We start from the raw sequence: 23,667 nt of genomic DNA on the forward strand, positions 1-23,667 counted from the left end.
TGTAAAATAAATTATATGAAATGTATATGTCAGAATCCACAGACATTCTTCTCTGTTTTTGAATAGATGTGAAGCACCCTGTGGCTGGTTTACAATGGTAACAAATTTACTAGTTGTAAAGACACAAAAGAATACCATATACCCTTTTCAGAAGTGTTTGCTAATTGATACAAACCTGCCCATTTTTGTGGCTAGGTCTTTCTAAATACAGCACTGTCAAAACCCAGTCTTTTATTTACATATTAATTCAGGTATTACTTCAGGTTCCCTTTTGATTATCTCATGAATCCATATCACTTAACCTCAGGCCCTTGATCCTTAGAAGGAAACAGTAAGCTATTTTTTTTTTTTAACATTGCAAATAAATTTAGAGGTCTGCCTGTCTTTGTTAAGCACAGACAATAAGTTTGCTGGGTGGGACCCTGACCTTGATCTTGCCCTGCAATCACCATTCCATAAATCTTTTAATCTCCTTCCTTAGTCTCTCCCTCTCTTTCCCTCTCCCTCTGCCTGTTCTCTCTCTCTCTCTCTCTCTCTCTCTCTCTCTCTCTCTCTCTCTCTCTCTCTCTCTCTCTCATCTTACATAAAGCAAATTATTAACAGAAAATAACTTGAAAAGTCCTGTTCACAGATGGCAACCACGATGACCACCCTTCCTTTGAGAGCTGTCAGAGGGGATGGGATAATGTCCTCAATCTGCCCAATCTTTATCCCAGAGCAAGAAAGAATTATGAAGGATGACTGGGCTCCAAGTCCAGGAGTCTTGGTCCTGTTTCCTTCTGTGGTCCAGAGTTTGATAGTCATGGCAGTGATACCCAGCTCCTTGAACCTCTGGGCCTCATTCTGGGCAGCCAAAATGGCTGCAATGGAAGAGAACTCATCTCTGTCAGTCTTTCCTTTCATTCCACCAGTAATTCAGGAGATGGTTTCCTTGCCAGAAAGATCAGTACCATGGACAACGGTATCATTGAAAAATGCAAAAATATGGCAGACACCACATATATTCTCTCCTTCAGCCACCTGAGGTCCAAGGTTGATAACCTGTTCTTCCTTCTTTTCCTTTCCCTTCGAGGTGCCATTTGTGAATGTTGTCTCCAGACTCCTCCACTGGAAAGCCCTTAGTATCTTTCTGACAAGCTGGTTTATAGTGAAGCTGCCTCTGTTCTTTGAGATCTGTGTAATTTCTTATACAATTTATATTGCATCCTTAGATTTTTGCATAGTTCAGAAATTATATGTTTTTGAACACATGATTACATAGTTCTTTCTCACAGCCTTAAGGGCTGTCCTGAAGGTCTAGTGTTTACCTTGTGCTTCTAAGTTAGACACACCTTTCCATCCTGGATTTATGCTGCCTCTGATTATCATGGAATCATTAACCTTGGCAGAGAGGACATTCCTTGAAGGAGGAACATGAAAATATGTGCATTATTATACAAACTAGCCCACAGTAATCATTAGCAGCTCTTGAGGCCCATGCCCTGCTGACTCTGTTCCATGGGCAGGAATCACGCCATACCATCTCTTGCATAGCTAAGCTAGACTTGGCAGTAGAAGTGAAGTTCTGCAGTACAGTGATACTGTGTCCCAAGCCTTGCTGTGTAAATCTCTAGCCTTTCTCATTCTTGGGGTCTTTAAGGCATGAGCATTGTGTCCTCTTTGCAACTCAAAGCAAGTTATGGTAGTGACAGGATAGCACTATCCAGGTGGCTGAGCTGACCATTGGAGAGCACAGAGACACTGTAAACAATTCTGAGATTCATCACATTAACTTTTTTAAAAATTTAATGTGTTATTTTAGTAAATCTGCACTCCATTCCATTCCAAGTATCTTTGACATGCTTCAATCTCATAGAAATCTTCCATACTATGGTAGAAAAGGGTTCCTAGGGTGACTCCTATAGGTGGATGTGTGAAAGTAGTCTACTTTTAGACATGATAAGCAGCAAGCTATCTGAGCTGTATACTTCTAGATCCCCTTTTCTATTTATGATTCCTTATGATCAAGGTCCTAAGAGAAAGAATTGATAGATCAAATCACATCTTCTACATCCATCATTGATGAAGACAAGAAATGTCAAATACTTTCACTCCTTCGTTTCAGAATAGAATGGTCCTATTTTATCCAATCATCTTAAGGTGCTAAGATGATTAACAACTGAACTCTACTTAACTATGTCAGGAGACTGTCAGTGATCCAATATTAAAATAGGTGTGATAGTGCCGTGGGACATTTGATCTGTTAGTTTCAAAGAATATTTTCTTCCTCTTTCTCTTCTCCAGGCTCACAGGCATGAACCTTCCATCCCCTGTGATCAGCAGCAAGAACTGGCTTCGTCTTCACTTTACATCTGACAGCAATCATCGACGTAAGGGGTTCAATGCCCAGTTTCAAGGTAAGAAGGTGCTAATTGAATAAATTAAAAATAAATAAATAAGTAATATACTGGTCCTTAGTCACCCTGAGATTTTGTGATATTACCAAAGGAAAAAAAAATAAACATATATATATATATTTTTAAATGCTCCCTTTTGTGTAGAGCAATCTACTTTGGAAGCTCCTTACTACATCATTTAGGAATGTTGGGTCAACTCTGGTGAGTTATCCTTAGGCCTCTGATAGACTATGGCAGTAACTCATTTTACTGAGGCATAACCAAGCATTAGTTAATAAATTTATATTAGCATTTTTTATACTTACCTTCCAATTAACAAATAAACACTCACTGCAGTTTATGTTATTATATGCTTAGAGTAGGTAAGTACACAAGTTGTACTTAAAAGTTAAAATGAATCTTGACACAACATTTAGTCCTAAAACATCCTTATACTTGAAAAACCAGCTACCAGATTTAGAAATATACATGCCATGAGCCTCAAAATGAAGAAAATATTATTTAGCCAAATATAACTGTTTTCAGCACTGTAATTCTGAAATAATTCTTTTTGCATCTCATTTCTCCTACCCTTTATGCCTAAATTCTGCATATTTCTAATGATCAGTAACCTTTATTAATGCTGCAAAAATTGATTCTATTGTTAAGTGGCCAGCAGAAAACCATTCTACTTAACAAAATTAACATATTTTAAGTTCTGGATGGGGAAGGAACTCAGAGGGCCCCATTTCATCCCTGCTAAACTATTGGGTCCTGACAGATTCAGGGAGAGGTAAATTCATTGTCTTTGTTTGTCTGTCCATTGGTGAGCTCCAGTGGATAATTTCTATCCCATGATACCACACAGCCTTGGTTCAACTCTAAGTTAAAAACACAAAACAAAACAAAACAAAGATTGGGCAGGATGACAGGAATTGGAGAGGAACTTGATGAAAAATAAATGTTATAAGTGTATGGATATGACAAATAATAAATTCAACAATTAAAAAGAAAACACTGCAAATGGACTCCCTGCACTCTCTCCATTTGTGAATTTTAAAAAAGTGGCTCCAAGCAAGGCTATGTTCCCTCAGTTGGCAAAGCACAGTGTGGTGGTTTGAATATGCTTGGCCCAACAGAGGCACTGTTGGGAGATGTGGCCTTGTTGGAAGAAGTGTATCACTCTGCAATTGGGCTTTGGGATTCTCCTCCTAGCTGCTTACAAAACAGTCCTCTCCTGTTCACCTTCAGAACGAGATATAGAGTTCTTAGCTCTTCTAATGCAATGCCTACCTGAATATTATGATGAGGATAATGTACTGAACCTCTAAACCTGTGAGCCAGCCCCAATTAAATGTTCAGCTTTATAAGAATTACCTTGGTCATAGTGTTTCTTTACAGCAATGAAAACCCTGACACAGAAACATAGGAAGTTAGACATGAAGTAAAGTGTTTCTGGTCCTTGGTCAAGTAGAATAAGGATATTTTTTGGGAATGAAATATGGATGGTGTAGAGTTGATCAAAGGCTAGGGGTTATCACTGGCTGACCAGGCCTTTAGCAGGGTAAAAACACCAAAGTCATCTGACCTTATTTCTAGGGGTATCTTCCTTCACTATTGTAAATTTGGGTTCTCATTGGGGTCACAGACTATCACCTGCTGTAGTGTTGTAGGTCTTTGTCTTTACCCTTAGGCTGCAGTACACTATCCTGAACCTCTATAGTATGAGTATCTTGTGGTTCCACATATCCTGGGTCACAGGCAAAGCTTTCAACTTTATTGTAACTATGGCTTCTTTTGGTAGACTGCCTTTAAGGCCACTTGTCTTCTAGCAGTTGCTGGGATGTAGTATGGGGAAAAGACCTCTTGGAAGGGGAAGATCCTGTCCCATGGACACTGATTTGGCAGAGTGAAAAAGAGGACACTAGATCTGGGGGAGAATATCTTGGTAGCTTCTGTGTGCAGAAGGGCAGGGACTTGACTTGGTGCTGAGAACTCTTCCAGTCTGTCCATGTGGTGTGGTGGTCTGCGGCCTGTGAAGTTCTGAGAAGATCCTTTCCTCAAAGCTTTGGTCATTTTTTCAGCAGTGGAAAATGTTTGCAGTATCATCCCTCAAACCTCATCATTTGCATGATAGAAATAAGTGTAGAAAATATAATACGTGGCTTTAAAATGACCCAGACTGAAAGACATAGGAAACACACTGACTGGGGGAAAAGTCAAATATATACAATTGTAAAATTGTAAAATTGCAAGCTATATATCTGAAATTTGCAAATAAATATAGAGTAATCAAAACAAGTATTGCATGTAATTAACATCTGATTAAATATAATTTGTACCAGGATCTAAAAGATTGTCCGAATGATGTTAATGTACAAGACCACATACCCTTGGCTGAACAGTTCTATATAAACGTCTGTCCATAAATTCAGGTCCAATGCATTTGGGGTAGATGAATCTACCTCCACAGAATTCTTAGACTAGGGCATTTTCCTCAGACCACCTCTCAGTAGGTACCTCCACAGAGTTAGGTCCAGACTTTTTGTCTCCCATCTAAAAAGGACATCAATCTAACAGAGACATTACCAATGACACCAGAAATTATGAACTGGGACAGGCTATGGCTAATATAAGATATTTAATTTCCTGGCTCTTGAGGGCAGACCCATCATCAGCAAAGGGAAACTTCAGGGAGAGACAGATTGCTGATTCCAGGAATGCCAGAGATCAGGATTCATGACAGTAGCTTGGGATGCAATCTTCTCTGAGTCCTCACCAGTCACCCAATACTAAGTTCTGGCCAAATTTAGTCTCAGATCACTTGTGAGAAGCCTATGCTAATTAAATTGTCACATAAGGAAAGATGTTTTACATCAGCCCCTTTCCCTCTGCCTACCTTGAATACCAAAGTTCTCCCATCCTTATTTTCTTTTGAAAATGTAAGACAATAATGAGGATTATCTACACAGTAGGTCAATAATCATAGCAGTCAAAATGTATGCAGAATTTCCCAAATACTTATACCCTACTTTGTGAGTGAGCATCTCTGTGTCAAAGGTCTCGGGTGTGTGGAGGTTTTCTCTACTTTTTTTTTCTTTTGATAGAAAAAGAGAACTTAAAAAAATAACTTTGTCAGTTAGAGAAATAGACATACCTGAGTATAACAGAACATTCTTCTAGGCCAGGAAACGAGAAAGGAGTCCATTGGGTTGGAAAGAAGCAGAAGAACTGTGTGGAAGAAAAGCAGAGACAAAGGCTGGAGCTAAAAAGACATTAATGAAAATAAAACATGTTTGAAAATTCACATGGAGACCAATGACTTCCTAAGTCGATTTAAAACATAAAATAACTAAAAAATATATTTGCAGCTTTGCCACATTTCTGTGCCTTGTGTTGGTCACACTTATCACTTGCAATTGCCCCTACATGATGATCTTTGAGAATTAAGACACCTGGAATCTTCTGGAAGCCCTCTGTTGTTTCTACCTGCCTTCCTCAGTGGGTGATTGCTGTGTTCTCCCTAAGGGGATGGATTCACAGAGACAAAAACAAGAATAAAACAAAAACAAAAACAAAAGCAAAAAAAAAAAAAAAAAAAACAACCTTAGCTAAGTAAGCAGCCAACATCATGAGATATGCCTTCTTGTCTTCTCTTGTGCTTTTTAATGTCACCTCTCAATTGCTTCTTTGTGATATAATCTGGCTTCTCTTTCACCCTTCCCCCATCACCCATGCTATCCCTTCATGACAACATCCAAACTACGGATGATTGGCAAACCAGGAAGCCCCACAGCTCTTCCTTGGGATGTTTACTCACTTTTAACCTAGTACTGTGTACAGAGGCTGCTGCAGAGTCAGTGAGACCCCTCTAATAGATCTACAGTATCCTCTGCATATATTGGCCTCATAGTACATGACAGATTTATGTAGGATGCATTATTTCTCTCAAGCAGCTGAAAATGAAGCCCATTCTTTATATGCTGCCTCCACCATTAATTATAATTAAACAAGAACCTTGTTAGCACCATCTATCATCTGGGCATTTTGGATGTCTACAAGATGAATTTTTTAAAAAACATATTAATCTTGAACCTTGAAAGCCTGTGTCCTGAGTAGGCTTCTCTGCGTTGGGCGCCAGTCCTCAATTTACTCACCTGGCTATCAATAAAATCTTGATTTTCACAAGATGCAACCCCCATTGATTTCTGTAATGAATAAATCATTGTGAGAGAAAGTGTTTGTAATAAAGTTCCAATTTAAGTAGGGAACACCCTAACTCATAAATCAAGGGAAAGTCAGACGACAGCTTTAAAGCCGTGTTGACACAAATAATTAGCTTGCATTTTAGGTTATGACTCTATCTAAGCATTGATTTTCCTTTTATTTAAAATGAAGACCTTTATACAAATTGTGGACTTTGCGTTATTAAAAATGCATTTGGGAAATTGAAACTTCATGTGCCCAGGTTTATAAAACATACAGGTTACCCAGTCTTCCTCAGGCACAGTCACTGTGAGTGGCTTGAAGACCAGAGCTCTAAGACAGGCATCCGCTAGGTCCCGATGTCAACACATGTAAGTCTGTCTCTAGAGCACGCCCAGTCTGCAGAAGTGTAAGGAGCATCAGACCAGACGTAGAAGATGCTTGGCTGGCATTCCTTTAAGACATGAAGGCAATCAAAGGCTTAGATCCACTTGTATCTAATGCTGACTTGCAGAAGGAAGAAGGCTGATGGAGCAGGTGCTCTGGGGTTAAACACGTGATACTGGGAATCACCGACTTCCTACCACCTTGGGTATATGTAGGTAAATGGGATGCTAGGGAAAGTATTTTCCAATACAAATAACCTAGCTAAAGAAAATCATATTCCTTCTAGGTTACTCTGAATACCTAACTTTTATAACAGAAATATGTTGATAAACATAAATTCACTGAACTTAAACACACTTAAGTACCCCCTACCTCCCAGAATACACTTTCATTTCTCGTGGGGAAGAAGACTTAGGCAACTGCCAACTCCCCAAACACCTATTCCAACTCTCGACTGTTTTTGTGATACACATATCATTTATTAACCAATATCCCTCCTACCTGTGTGTCTCCTTCTTATTGTGTCCAAAAGGCGTGATTGCATTTACTTCTCAAACATGAGAGAAGAGGAAGACTGTAGCTCAGACTCTTGTGAGACCAACTTCTATAGTAGACTTGGTCCTGCTTGTTCCTCCCTACCACATCTAAGTCCACCTCCTAATGCTGGTTCTATGTCATCTGACTTTGTCTTGCTGTCCAGTAGACAGCATCCTTTATCCTCTTAATTCTCTGGGTCAGGTCAGGGTCCTATAGTACTGGTTAATATATCCAAGAAACATCTACTTTGAGGCAGGGATGCCTGGTTTTGCTGGAGTGATGGGTCACTGTTGGCAGGGCCTCCAGTGCCATAAAGTCAGAAGGAAATTTACTGTCTCACATATATATGAGCCTGGAGTCTGGAGGGTAATACAGCTCAGAATCCACAGCACAACCAAATATTAAAAGGATATAGGTGAGTGAATTTGTTTACACAGGCAGCCTGCTTCCCTTGCAACAACCAGTATTATTCAAACTTTCATTTTGCCTCTTGTTGAGAAGTGCTTTTTTAACCAATAAATAGTCCAGAGTGCACCCCAGGTCTCCCTTTCTGGTTGCTCATCCTGATGCTTCTGTCTATTCTAGTGGATTTCTCCCTGAACGGAAGATGCTGTGTTTATTCTTGACCAATAGGTGACATCACGTGTCCTTTGTGAATCCAAGAAATGAAGTTAGTTGCCTAGCAAACTGGGTAGTGAAGATATTTGTGTGCTGTGCCCTAGTACTTCAGTCCCACGCCCTAGGCTATAGCTCAATCTGTGTGTGTGTGTGTGTGTGTGTGTGTGTGTGTGTGTGTGTGTGTGTGAGTAGGTGTGTGTAGGTTGTCAAAGATCTAGCATATGTTGTATATATTATATATGTTATATATATATATATATATATGTTATATGTTATATGTTATATGTTATATGTTATATATTGGCCAACACCTCCAAATGCCTCACCAGAGTGTCTCTGGGATTTCCAACAGAAAGTCTTTGACTAACTTTACTGAACCCATTATAGTTCAACCACCTTCCACCCCCCAAAAAAAGGTCAGATTTGGACCTGAACAGTCATCATGTAGTGTGTAGACATGCCACTGTCTGTGGACACTTTTGTAGCCCCTGTTTGGGCATCAAACTCTATATTTTAGCTCCAAAAATACTCCTTGGTGCTTTTCTTTTTCTTCTTAAGTATTAAAAAGACCATTCCCTACTTAGGTGTTCTCATATATAAGCTTCTACCTATATCCTAGGCACAGGAACAGAATGAGACCAGGACAGGCAAGTCCCAAAAGAGATATCATCTGTAGAAGGCCAGGAGGATGATATTATAGAACAGACCAGGGTCTGTGGCCAGGTTTCTCAACCTAGAGCCTCAAGTTGGTGTTGTCATTGTGAGCACCTTCTAAGAGGAGAAAAAAGAAAGCAGGTTGATCCTGTATTTCAGTCAACAAAACCTGCTTCCCAGTCTGCAGAATTAATAGTTCTCAACACAGGCCTTCATTCCTGCCCAACATCTATGTGTCTCCCCCCGTGTTGGGGTCACTGGTGTTTACCACTACACCAGGCTCTAAGATGTGGATTTTCTGCCTACTTTCCTCATGATGAGGTTCTAGAATCAACTCCTCCTTACCCGCTGCCGATTGCAACTTCATGTGCTTGCTGCTTTATATTGTTTTAGTATCCATCCCATCCACTTAGTGCTCAGTCTACTCGTATGAGCACAAGCATAGGGCCATCTCCTGGAATATGGACAGCCTCCCATGGGCCACATTCCAAAAACAAACAGACTCGCCGTCTCCCAGAAGCCATTGGCTGCTATAGGTGGGGGTTACATGAGTCTGTCCCTCATCCACACTTGGGATCTGGTGGCTTTATTTTGTGCAAGCCTTGTGCACACGGTCCCACCCTCTATGAGTTTGTGTGTGCAGGGGTGCTGCCCTGTCCTGTAAATTCTCTTTTGCTGCACCCATCTGCTTCCCCTCTTTTATTTTTGTTGACAAAAAAGTCCACACTCTGGAAGTGAAGCAAAAACTATACTGGAAACAAAATAATGTTTTCATGAGGCAGGCACTGCAGAGAATGAAATCAAGGTAACACTTAAATATTTAAATTCAATGAAATGAATTCCTAATTTGCCCTTCTCACTACTCTAAAGAAAGCAGTGGCTGAGAGACGGTGCAATAGGCTTACAATGAGGACCTTTGTTTGGATCCCCTGAACCCACATGAGGCTGGATAAGGCAGTACATTTTGCAATCCCATTGCTCCATGGTGAGACGGGAGATGGAGGTACAATCTCATGGGCTTTCTGGGGCTATACAGTGGCAAACAAACAAGACCCTCATTTAACATGGGGAAAAGTGAAGCCTGAGGCTTGAGATTGTCTTGGGACATGCGACCCTCATGCACACTGACATTCACACAGAGACATACCCACAGAGAAACATGATGAAAGTGGTTATATTTGTGACATACTCCTTTTCATTTCATGGCTTTGTATCTGACACCCAAGAGATACCAAGTGATTTTTAATTACAGGCATCTTAACAGAGAACAGAAGTCTGGCATCTGTTTGTGGGTAGCTTTTAGACAGAATGAAACAGTTCATAAAGATGATTGTAACCATTACCTATCTACCTTGGAGATTGCTCAGCTTCTTTGCTGAGGAACTCTTATGGGGAAGGGACTGAGGAGATGGCTCAGTGTCTAAAGCCCTCAGTGCTGCAAGCCTGTAGACCAGAGGCCAGATTCCAGGGCACACATAAAAGCCAGGCAGGAGTGTCAACCATCTATAGTTCTAGCCCTTGGGAAGCAGAGTCACCAGGAGAACTCTGGGGCTGGCTGGCTATCCAGACTAGCTCAATTAGCAAGCTCAGGCTCAGAAAGACACCTTGCCTCAATAAATACAAATAGAAAGCTATCCAAGAAAATACCCACTATCAATTTGGGTCCTCCACACATGAAAGCACCAATACATACACACCCATGTACTTACATGTGCACCTTCCCCATACACATGAAAGCACAGGAAATTTTCTATATTTGTTTTTAATAAGAGACTTAAATTTTAAGTTATTTTTATTTATCTTCAAAGATTATAGGTCTCATTATGACATTTTCCTCCTGTGTTACTTTTATCACTCCCCAGGATCTCTCTCTCTCTCTCTCTCTCTCTCTCTCTCTCTCTCTCTCTCTCTCTCTCTCTCTCTCACACACACACACACACACACACACACACACACACAATCATATTCTTCAATAGAAAAATCCTGGTGTTTTCTCTTTTCCCCCATAAGCCTCTCCCATTTCTTCCTCCTTTCAGCTTCTTGCTCTCCTCATATCTTATTTGCATGCCCATGTGAAACTTGTTTGCATATGGCTTATTTTAATTATTGTGATTCTCTCCAACTCCACCCATTCTCAAGTAAATGGTAGTTTGGTGGTTCTCTGTGGTGAACAATCTCCACTAGTATTCTATATAGCATATCATATGTTGATCCATCTGTTGGTGGGCTTGCAGGCTGTTTCCTTACCTCGGTTACTATGAATAGTGGAGCAGTAAACATGGTGGTCACACATCTTCAAAACACATCCTCTTAGAGTCCTTGGAGTATCTACCCAGAAGTGTTAATAATTACATCTCTCCATAGATTTCAGCAGGTTGTAAAAGGCAGGAAGCCTGTAGTTTCCTATGTTTGTACAGTTTTCTTATCGGCAGCATCCAAAGAACAAAGTGAAGCTGGTTGTGCTGTTGGCTGGTTAGAGCTTCCGTAGCAAGTGTTGAACATTATAGAAAAGGGGGGGGGGTCTTCCTGGATGCTCCTCTCTTCCGCTTCTCTTGGGAAGGATGATTACCGCAGGCCTTGTTCTCTAGAAACTGAGTCAGGTTCTGCAGATGAACATGAACTTTATTCATATCAAATATAAAGTCATGTTCAAAAAAGATTAGGGTAAAAAAAAAAACAGCTCTGGGAAGTGCATGCCGTAAATCCTATCTTTAACAGGAACATTTTCACACAACAATCGCACAGCCTGTTAAACTTGCTCTGGTGCCTGAACCCTAACAGTTTATTATGATGAATCAAAGATGTTAATGCTTCTTTGAATTTTGATATCTCTGAAAGAAGGTGATTTACTTAGCAGAGTTTCCTCCCGGCCTTGTGATACTTGAAATAACTTCCCATCTTACAGTCGGCAAAGTTAGGGTGACTGGAGACATTTCTCTTGCAGAAATGTTAGCAAAGGCAATAAGAGCAAAGCGGCATAAAACAGGAAGAAGATGCTGGTTGTGTGGGAGGGACAACCAGGTGGTTAAGAACTCTTGTTCCTCTTCCACTGGACCTGACTTCTATTCCCAGGGCCCACATGCTGGCTCATGATGGTGTTTACCTTCAGTTTCTGGACTCTGATGATACTCTATACATTGGTTCACATACAAACACGCAAGCAAACATGCGCAAACATAAAATCAAAAGTAAATAAAATTTTAATAAGGAAACAAAATAGAGTTGGGTGTGGCGGTGCACCCCTTCACTCCAAGCACTCAGGGGGCAGAGGCTGGCAGATCTCTGTGAGTTTGAGGCCAGCCTGGTCTACCAAGTGAGTTTCAAGACAGCTAGGACTACATAGAAAGACCCTGTCAAAAAAGAAAGGAAGGGAGGAAGGGAGGCAGGGAGGAAGGGAAGGAGGGAGGGAAAGAGGGAGGATAGAGGAAGGACTTTAAAGATATTTGTGGCATGTGGTTACACATAGTTACATTATTCCAGCAGTTGAGAGGCTGAGGCAGGAGGCTTACCCGGAGTTCAAGGCTAACTCAGGTATATCATAAGTTTGAGACCAGCTTGAGCTAAAAACTAATATTATATATTATGGTGACAAAGAAAAATAAGAACTTAATAACTATCAGATTTGGCTATTGCCTCTAAATATTAGCAAATCGATCACTTTGAAGGATGTTGACATGCTATTTGGCAGAACCCTGAGCCCTCACATGTAGAGTCACAGAGTTGACACTTCCAAGGATGCACAGTAGCTCAGACAGGCAGAGAGCCAAGGCTGAGAGCATTGGCTTCCTCAGAAAAAATGTGCCATGGTACACTAGGGCATAAGCACACTATAGGGCAATATGTAGGCACACTAAGCATACATCTAAACCAGGCACAGGCACACCACATGCATACCTACCTTCACAAATACACATTCTAGATATGCAGGAGGAATAAACTCACATGTCAAACATACCCCAAGGCATACAACCACAGATATATGTACCCACACACCCCAGGCAACTGTACCCACCTCCCAAGCATACTCAAAATTAAAGCTGACAACTAACGTAGTTCCCTCAGCATTCAACTTTAGGTCAACTTTTGGGTTTTATTTTTTCCTCCTTTTTGGTAATCTTATTTTTCACTTTTCATCTCAATGTTCTTTGCTAAGAAGCCAATTGTAAGCTTAAAAAAATCTACTTTCATATTGGTATCCCCAACCATGATTGTCCCTTTGGAACTGCAGCTCTGCTATACCATTTCAAAGGTTAGCCAAAAGCAGAGCACGGGAGGGAGATTCAGTTCCAGGGGGTTTAAGTAGCTCTGCCTTGGCTTAGTGCTTTATCTCCCTGTCCCCCGTGCTAGGTGATGGGCAAATACAGTGTCACCAGGTAGCATTTGCAGAAAGTCGGCAGCTATATGTCACTCCCCAATTCTGAAAAGAAAGGGCTGTGAGCCACCATCTCGGGCTCTATGAGCAGATGGCCCAGGACCAGTATTTAGGGAAACATTGCAGAGGGGGCTTCAGGTGGCAGGACTTTGATGTGACATGAAGTGGTTCCATCTGCCACTCTGTGAAAGGAGAACCCAAGAAAAGCCAATGGTGTTGGAAGACCTCACAGGAGTGGAGTCTCACAGCCAACAAAACTGTCGTTCTAATGTATTTCTGTAAAACTTTACTATTGAAATAATTTACATTTCTATTATTCTTCTAAGGCTTATGACATATGGCAAGTTTTTTTTTTTCCATAATGACAAATGAGACCCAGAAAGAACAAAACTTACATTAGGAAATTAGGTCTGTGGCCAGCTATCTTGGCCACTTGAAAAATAGACACACCATCCTACATTAGCAAGAGCAACTTAGAGGGCATTACACTAATCGTCTTATCTCTGCAAAGCCAAAAATCAATTTTTATTTCTTCAGATGGTTGTTGAATGTGATAAGAATACAAGATCCAATTTTCATTAATGCAAGAGCCCCTATCCCTATATGCTTTCATGTAAAAAATATAATAACTGAACCCTGTCATTCTATCATTACTTTATATAAATTAGTACCAACTCTCCAGTCTGCTCACAGTAATTTATACTCATTTTGAACCACTGAACCTTAAGTGCTGAGTGCCCTCCATGGCAGATCCTGTGCAAAAAATGTCTTACAGGATTCCACATGAATCAACTGATCCGTAGTCAGAGTACTTTCTATACACCAAGCAGCCACCCACCTCCTTCTATAGACACATGCCACCTTCCAGAGGACTCCTGAGCTGTGACAACCTTTGCAAGTGAGGGACTCGGGCAAGGTCACCCAGCTCTAAGTAATAAGGATGAGTGTGAATCCCAGAAGCTACAGTGTTTTCCCCAGTGGCCTTTGCAGCCACAACTGCACAGGAAGGTGAATGTGAAGGCAGTGGACTAGAGTGGGCTGGACCACATCACACAGCCCAACTGCTCCTTGAACAGAGCATTTCCCAGTGGAAGGACTAGAGAGAATGAGGCTAGCAACATTCATTAATACAAAAATAATGTCCATAATAATAATGGCATCCTGGAATTATGGGTAGTGTTATGAACACGGCATTTTTAAAATTGGAGCACAAGTATGGTTCACCAGTGGAGGAAGAGAGTAGGCACCTCCCAGCATCAGTAATTCAGCATGACATGTTCTCTGCGCAAAGGTCTAGCCGTAGACCAGGCTGCCCTCTAACTCACATAGATCCATCTGTCTCTGCCTCCAAAGGGCTGGGATTCAAGGCATGCAATACCAGCTGAACTTGGTATTTCAGTTGTTACAATAAAACAGGTGGCCTTTCATTCTCCATTCTTGGAGCTGAAGTCAGTCTGGGTCTGTTTTGTGACCTTTCGTCTTTTTTCTAATTAGCTATATAATTTTAACTAAACTTAGGTTTGAACTTTGATCAAACGTACAAAAGAAAGATGTTCACCAGAAAGCTTATTGAAAAGGTTATCATAGCAGAGATTTGGATATGAGGTTGGCACCCCTGGCAGGATTCTCCAAGTTATGGACAGTTTTTCTAGACATTTTCTTTGTCCCTTTTGGGTTTCCTACGCTTGGATTAACAAGTCCCTAGTGTTAAGACATACTGTTCCTGAATGGCTCACTCAATACTAACTTCATTGAGAGGTCCAGCTGGGAAAAATCCTTGAAAAAAAAAAAAAAAAGCCTGGTTGGTTTGTTGTGGTGACACTGGACTCCACGCAGAAATGGCTTGCTCAAGGTTACTTCTACCAAAGAGATTTGGAGCTTTCCTAAAGAGCACAGTTTTCTGTCAAGTAGCTGCCCCATGAGGTGGCCTCAGGCTAAACTGCTAAATTGATAGAGTTGGGCTCCTGGAGGAGCTCCTGAGTTCCCAAGGCAACCGCCACACCTGACCCTGCCTAGGGCTCACCCCCAGGGTTTGGCACAGACCTCTCTGCTTCTACCAAGACTTCTTCTTCCCTCCTTAGTCTATAGGCTCTTAAGGTCTCAGAAATAGAAACTCATTCAACAATTTTAAGAAAAGAGGATCCATAAAAGCAGCAGCCTGTTTTCAGACTGTGTGCTATTCTTTTCCTCTGCTGAGCTCGTGAGAAGTCCAGGGTCTGAGATCAAATGTCTGCTTTCAAACCTCAGCTTGTCCTGTTAGAGAAAAGTCCTTAACAACCTTAAAAGAGCCATCGCTCTTTTTTATTTATGAAATATGAGCTTAAGAAATAGGGAACTTACTCTCAGGTATTGAAAGGTTAATCTAACACTTTTAGAAGTCTTTCTGAGCACTCAGAGCTTACTACAACCTTGCTCTCCGTCTTCAGCATGGGTATCCTAGACTTCACCCTCTCTATTCATTCACAATTCATAGTGCCTCTCTCTCTGCTGGTCTCACGGTTCACAGTCTAATTTCCCATTTCCTTCAGTAAATCTTTTCCATTTCAGCAACCGTTCCTACAGTTTCTGTCATATTAATAATCCTTCGTAAATGTCCCAGAGCTGAAATTAAATCAGCTCTGCCCCTCAGCCAGGCTTCTGTCTTGTCTCCTGGGATTGGGAGAGGGTCTTGGTGTTCTGAAAAGGCCATGATCAATGGTATTCTTATTAATCTATCTTGCCAGAATCCCAACCTGTCACCGGGTCACCCACTGTGCCTCCTTCTCCAGAAAATGCCTCTGCCCAAATTTACTAAGGGGTAGGTAGGTGTGTTAAGAAATGTTGTCTATGTTGACAGCTCCCTAAAGGCAGATGTGATAAATACACAGCTGCCAGGCATAGTGGAAAGTGGAGACCTGGGGCAATTGTTCAATGTGTTTTCCCTCTGTACTTATGAAAATATTTCTGAAACATAAAATGGTAGTGGTTGCCTATTACAGCCATTGGCTTGGAGTAGCTGAAGATGTTCCTCTGTAGGTAAGAGCTCTTCCTTTGTAAGCCCGAGAACCTGGGTGTGGTCTACTGAGAAAGGAGACGCTCGCTCATGGCCTTGCTCCAGGTTCTGTGGGAGAACTTGTCTCAAGGTAAAGAGCTGGACACTGGACATCCTTCTATAGTCTCTGCACACACATAATCCAGCCGAGATTCATCAAGATGGCAACACAGTGTTTTCAAATTCCTCCAAATACAAGCCTTCAGCATGGCCACCATGTTGAGTTTAGTGTTTCAAACACTTCGCATAACATGTAATGAATTTTTCATGCACACAGAGGCGACTCATAAAGAGCCTACTTCCTCAGAATACAACCCATTTCTTTTCCTCTGTGGTAAGAACTGCTAATGAACTCTAACAAGTTGACACGTATGTAGCCTTATTGTCCTGACTGATCTTAATCAGACTGTCTGGGCAGTCTTTGACTCCTTACTGCATAGTGTACTCCGTGTGCACCCCATTGTCCACAGCTCCAAGATCTTGAAGTATGCTGACTTTAGCGACAGTTACTCTAATTGTAAGAGGCCATACTGGAACTCAGTATAAGGCCTTCCCTTCACGGAGGATAACTGAACCAAAAGCCACTGCGTTGTTATAATAGGAAACAAATTTGAGGGCCATCACTTAAAATCACTACCAGAGGCAGCCCTTGACCCTGTGCTGTCTGGACACCTGTGGGTGAGAATTTTTCCTTTAGTGCTTCATGCCTGGGTGTAGCCTTCTGCTGTTATGCTTTGGATCAGAGACATCAGTGACTTAAGAACTCCTAATTCTTATTTTTGAACTGTGTGGTTCAGAATCACGCAGTAGGATATTTAGATCTATGTTCAGTAGACACAGATAATGTATCAAGTCCCATTTGTGTGACTCCCACAGAGCTGAATTACCTTGATGTTCACATCATTAAATACTGTAGTTTTCCTTCCAATAGCTAGAACTTGCAGAAGAGTAAAGAAGTTTCTATCTTGAATGGTGACTTAATCAATAGTGGGTGACACAAGGGAACATTAACACACCACATAACAGTGCTGCAGTGAGTGTTCAGAGCCCTGGGCTGCACAGACATTGGACCCAAGAAGTGTCACTAATGGAGACTTTCCTAACCACGGTACTTTTATAGCTAATTTATCGCTGGCAGGACTCTGCACATATTGGCAGGATATAAAATGGGTTATAAACCAGAGAGCAAAGCACAGATCAGAGAGGTCCTTTCCTCATGATTCAATGGCTTCAGCTCTGCCATATTGGAGCAAATATGTTATAGTATTGAAACAAAACTAGTAGTTTAGTAAACGTGGTGTTGTCTGTGTTTTTGTGGATTCAGTCTAACAAAGTCATTTTTCATCTTTGTGTTTATGGAAGCTCAGTGTACAAACATATATGCATATGTTTATGCATGTCTGTATATATGTGTACATGTGTGTGTTTATACATATATGTGTTTTTATATGCATATATGTGTGCATGTTCTGTATTGTGTATGCACATATTTGTATACATATAGGCATGAATATATGTGTGAATGTGCATTAGGTACTTGTATATACATGTGCGTGCCTATATACGCATATGTTTTCATATGTGTTTATCCGTGGGCATCCATGTGTACTGTCTGTCTCTGTGTGTATATGCACATTCATGCATTCATACATAGACATTTGCATACATGTATGTGTGCCTTTTGCACTTGTAGATAGATACCTTACCTTTACCTTCTTATTTTCTCAAGCTGAAGATATTGTTTTAGGGTTTCTGTGTTCCTTGTTGGCGGCTTGAAGCACGCAGAGAGGAAGTGCATGAGGGGGACACGTGCCTCCTCAGTAGTTTGCATCACACACTGCCACCTGCTCATGACTCTTCAGCCTCTGCTATGTCTTCATAGAGCTCCTCTCAGAAAAGCTCCTCTCATTACTCTCCCCAAAATAGCTTCTTGTGCTTGCCCGTTTCGATATTTATTATACCCCCTTAAAATGTTTCACATCCTGTTCCTTTCTCCCACCACATTAATTTTGATTTAATGTTATTTAACAAAATTAATGAGGCTGTCCCAAAGTTTGGAGGCTCGGGCTCCCAAATAATTCTATTTACAAGATAATAATAACTAAAGAATAACCATGAAGGCAAATTTAACTAGCATGTCAATTTTTTTTAAAAAAGTGTTACTACATTTATCTATGTGTGGTGCTCTCCTGCCTGTTCCAGTTAGCATCGGCCACCAACTTGACACAGCCCGGAAGGTGTCCAGCTGAGCGATTGTCTGTGTAAAAGGCTGGTCTCTGAGAGATTGTCCTGATCATTAATTGATGCAAGAGAGTGCAGCGTACCATGGTGGGAACCATCATTAGGCAGCTGGTCCTGGAGTATATAGGGGACTGACTGAGTATGGGACTGAGGGAGCAGAGAGACAGTCAGTAAGCATCGTTCCCCCTTGGTTCCTGTCTCTAGGTTCCTGCCTTGAGTCCTTGCCCTGACTTCCCTCAATGACAGGCTGTGACCAGAAACTGTGCCAAGTCGACATTCTCATCTCCTAAACTGCTTTTGGTTGTGATGTTTTTCATGGCAACATAATTATGTGTGTAGATGTCAGAAGATCACTTGCAGGAAGGAGCCTTTTGCTCCTTTTCCGTGTGAGCTTTGGATACTGAGCCTTTCCTGAGTCATCCCACCAGAAGGCAGGTGCTAGGTAACAAATGCTTTGGACGCAATGCTAAGAACCAGACTGGGATGAAGAAGCCATCTGGCCAGAGAAGGTTGTGTATCTCAGTTTTAACCTTCTGTTTCTCACTCAGGAAGGTCTCTACTCTCAGGCACCGGGCCCTTAAGCTCACAGAATGTACAGATACTGAAGGGTGGAGCTCCTTAGAAGAAAAGTGGTGGCCTTCCTTCCAAATGCAACCACTTCTATCTAGGTGATGTAGCTTGAATGGTAGCAAGAAAAATGGCTATCCCAGTCTAGCCTGATTCTCCTGTACCCACTATCACATCTCCAGTAGCTCTTGATCAGCATTGGTTACCTAAGCTTCAAAGCTCTGCATGAGACAGAGCCCTGCCCCTGCCTGCCCACGTGTCCCTGCCCACAACCCGCCTCTACTTATTCCTAATTGGCAGCACTGAGGCCTCTCCTTGTCATTCAGGAACATACATATACTGCAGTTACTTCCTTGAAAGAATGAAATGAAGGCTTGAGCCACCAGCACTATGACTTACTGTTAGCCTCTTTCGGGGATCAGCCCTGTGGATCCTGTGCAGTGGGTGGAGGCAGAAAGAATTTCAGGGAAGAGGAGGTTCTATCTGTGCATGTGTAAGAGGTCCCTGCTACCAAGTTGTCATGTGGATGGAGACACGTGTGTCTGCTGGTGTGATGTAAATAGCTTAATTCCATTCAGAATGGTGCTACAAAGGCCTCCTGATACTACACAAGGGTAAAGTGGAGGCAGGGCTGAAAGGACACCAGCAGTTGCCCATGTGAGGGCCCAGTGACACTCCTCCTTCATTCTCAGCCCTGTTTTTTTCCAATCAAGTCTGTCTGTTTTATTCAGCAGCAAGCATTGTTTGGAGAGGGCTATGGAGGCAGAAAAGGGTTGAGACCACCAATTCTGTTAGTACAAGAGAAGTGTGCTAACCAAATAAGAATCTGAGCTAAATCACTTGTGCTTGCTCAACTCAGTGACAAATCTGCATCTTGCTTTCAGAGTAAGGTGCATAGGGAAAGCATGAAGTGTGGAGTTTCCAGCCCCCCACCCTCTCAAACCATCGGCTGCAAAGCTCACCCGGCACGCAGCAAAGAGTCTTCTTAAAGCACTTTTCACAGGTAGAAAAGCCACACGGCTGCTGGTGTTTGCTTGTTTTCTCATTTGATTGTCATAGACCTCTGCAAAGCAGGTGATAATTATCTTTATTAAACAGAAAAGGAACCTGAGACCTAGGGACCTGGCTCACCTGCCAGGTGACATTGTAATGAGACCCAGGACACAGATTAGATACCCAGGCTGCATCCAAAGCTTACACTGAAGTTCCAGGAAGCTGTTCCTGTTAAAACACCCTACCTGGGGGTTAGATGAACACAGAAGTGGAAATGCTCTCTGTGGTGGAGCAACAGATCAGTCATTATTTATTTAGCACAGGGCACATATTCAGGACAAAGCTATAGATGGAACAAAGCCTTGAAGCTGTAGAATCTTACTGCCTTCATAATGTGGCAATTCCACCCTGGGCAGAACATCTAACACCAGTGCAGTACTTAACAAGAGATGAACTAATTTCTTTTATTTCAGGGGAACACAGTGAAGTCTGTCTTCCCAAAGACCATTTTGCACACCAGGAAGCAAAGTAGATATATATGACAGTCTGATTTTAGATCATCCATTCCTTTTGGGAATATTATGGAAGGACCAGCCAGCCATGTGTTCAGAATACAGTAAACTAAGGATGCACAAGGCTGCTCCTGGCATTAAAACATGTGGAACTTAATGTTTCAAAGCAAACATTTTATAAATGATAGTAGTATATTCCAGGGCTGAAGTGATGTCTAGGTAGTTAACACTTGCTGCTTTTGCAGAGAATTAGAAGTTAGTTCTCAGCACCCACTTAAATAGCTCACAACTACTTTTAACCCCAAATTCAGAGGATCTGATGCCCTCTTCTGGTCTCTGAAATCACAGCACTCATTTCAACTATTTGGATGGAACATATAGAAATGGAAAGAATGTGGTAAAAATAATGGAAAATTTTAGCAGTGAGAAAACCATGAGCTCATTGTATTCCCTAGTTATTGGGCATTATGAACAGCACATAGTGCATGCTCTATATCGATTGGCCCTGGCTGTGAAGTGATCTATATTATAATCATTTATATAATCTATTGTTCTATGCTATGTATGACACAGTGGGTGGCACTGAGGCAGGAAAGAAAATTCCTAGACATGGGACAAAGAAAGGAACCCTTACTCTGAAGAATGGTAGAACTCTGTTGACTGTAGAGAGTCAAGCTTTCCAACACAATTAACAAAATGTGCCTGGAAATTCCTTCCACAGAGACAGATCTATTCCTGTCATTCGGGAATATTGTCAAATAAGAAAGTTTAAATTCAGTCAGTGTTTAAGAGTAACATCTGCTTTTACAGAGGACATGGGGCTCTGTTCTCAGCATCCACACTATGGCTCAGAACCATTTGTAAATCCAATTGTAACAGATACAACACATTATGTTGAAGTTCATGGTCACTAGGCAAATATGTAGTATGCAAACATACATACAGACAAAGCACTTACACACATGAAGCAAAATAATGTTTTATATTTAAAGGATATAGAAATAGTAATGCCATGTGAATTCATGCTCCAGTCTGGGGATGTCAAATCTCCCAGTAGGTCTTAACATCACACATCTTAAGGTTATAAACTTTTGTTTGCCATAAAAACACCGTAATGTGCTGGATTCCCAGAGGCCCAGTGGTTTACTTGGTCAGCTATATTCTCATCCTGAGCATCTCAGAATATCCCTGTAGGCTAATTAAGGATCCTCATAATACTCTGAGATGCAACTTCAGATGCCAACAAGGCCTGTGGGTATAGATACTTAAATAGAGATTCTGAAGACCAAACCCAGCTGTGTTCTTGGATGGGTCTCATTCTCTGAGTGCCTTCCTTCTAGTTCTCCTGATTCTTAAATCCCTTTAAATAAATCCCAATGCTGCTTCACATGAACTGATTCTGAAATTCTTTCTTGTCCTGTACCTGATGTGTTGGTTTTATCTGGTGTAAGTCTCAGAGATACAAGAGACAGAGAGATGGAGCAGTCTTGAGGAAGCTGGAGAACACATGCATAGTAGAAACAGAAGAACCTGCCTCAACAAGGTGGGAAGAGCAAGATGAAAGAAGAGATCCTACTCCAAAAGTTGTCCTCTGACATCCATAATCACACTGTATCTGTCTGGCTGTCTCTCTGGCTGGTTGGCTGCTTAAAAAAAAAAAAAAAAAAAAAAAAAAAAAAAAAAAAAAAAAAAAACAAAAGAACAAAAACAACAACAACTTTAAACATTAAACCTACAGCCATAGCATTGATTGTGTCTTCAGATTTGGAGCAGATGACTCTGGCCAAACCTGAACTTGCATAAAAGTCATCACGAGTGAGTGAGGTGGGCCAGTGGCTTCCAAGTTGCCCAGTGAGAGGATTGCAGGAAACACAACAGGAAACACTTCCACAGGCTGTCAGATAGGAAAAAAACAGTATAACTCAACCTGCTAGTCAGAAGTCACAGGAAAATAAATAAATAAATAAATAAATAAATAAATAAATAAATAAATAAAGGACAGTTTGCAAAGTGATTATAGAATTTATTACTACATTGTAAGATGGTTCCTCTTAATTCTATCATGGATAAAAACAGAAAGATCCTAAGCAGGGAAAGGGAATTTTTTCTAAGTGGAAAATGGGGGAAAAATTCTATTTTAAGGTGGGAAAGGCAAAAACTTCTCCTAAGGGGAAAAATTCTCTAAGTGGGGAAAGGAAAAACAAAACAAAACAAAACAAAATGCAACCAAACAAACAAACAAAAAAACACACCCTAGTCTCTTTTCTCATCTCTCTGTCCTCTGTACTTACACATATTTCAAAATACATGATCACATGTTTAAAAGTTCATCCCAATTTTACACACAATAACAACTCACAAATTGAAATGGACGTTTACAGCAGAGGATGCTTACATGCAGATCCATTAGGAGAAATTATTTGGCTAAGCGCTGATAACTTGTCGCCACTCCAGAGGTTCACAGAACGTTTAAAACAATAACTAAGTTATTAGTGAAGTTTTGTATAGATAAAACTAAATAAATCACTAGTTTCCTTTTTAGGACTTTTGGTTAATTGCTTTACAATGTCTTTGAATGTACTCTGAGTAGGAGAAAGTCTGATTACCATCTAAGAACAATTAACTGGTGATACTTGGGAGACTGGCAGAGTTCTCTTTGCAGTTTTGACTATCAGAAAAGGACCTAATAGCAGTCCCACTATAAAAGAGCTTAATAATCACTGATATAATTTTAGGAATTCTTATAGGATCCTTATTAAGACTTAGGAAGTCATCTATTTGTCTATATAGCATCACTACAAGACAGTACATCTTCATAGACATGCAGAGATCTGCTCCAAAGGGGTGAGCTATTACTTAGTGATTATTCTATATATTCACTAATAATAGGAAAAGCATATTAATAGCATGAATCTTTCCTAAAATAAATTCTTCTATGGCCTTGCCTAATAAGAGTGAATCTGTCACTGATTATATAATAATCTGAAACAGAAACAGACCATCCCAGGAAGATCACCTGCTAGTTATTAACTTGTTCTATTGCGGCTCCTGACAAGTTTCCACTGCTGCCGTGGTTCACTTGAACTTCCCTCTGTCCATCCTACATGTATGCATCTGATCCATATCATTCACTTTATCCTCACAAAGTCCATGGTCTTATGAATGAATTCTGTA

The 23,667-nt window shown here is 41.0% G+C and overlaps 1 protein-coding gene across 1 annotated transcript in view; it reads left to right on the forward strand.

Moving 5' to 3' along the window:
* The window catches only part of CSMD1 (CUB and Sushi multiple domains 1), a gene marked incomplete at its 3' end in the record, with an annotated part of 1,481,492 nt that overhangs the window by 942,891 nt on the left and 514,934 nt on the right, over positions 1 to 23,667 (forward strand). The window contains exon 6 of the mRNA XM_080928326.1: positions 2,284 to 2,396. Within this exon, the coding sequence (XP_080784452.1) occupies positions 2,284 to 2,396 (113 nt within the window). The remainder of the gene's footprint in view (positions 1 to 2,283; positions 2,397 to 23,667) is intronic.

The sequence above is a fragment of the Micromys minutus genome (genome assembly GCF_963924665.1).
Source record: "Micromys minutus genome assembly, chromosome: 14".
In the NCBI taxonomy this organism is placed as follows: Eukaryota; Metazoa; Chordata; class Mammalia; order Rodentia; family Muridae; genus Micromys; species Micromys minutus.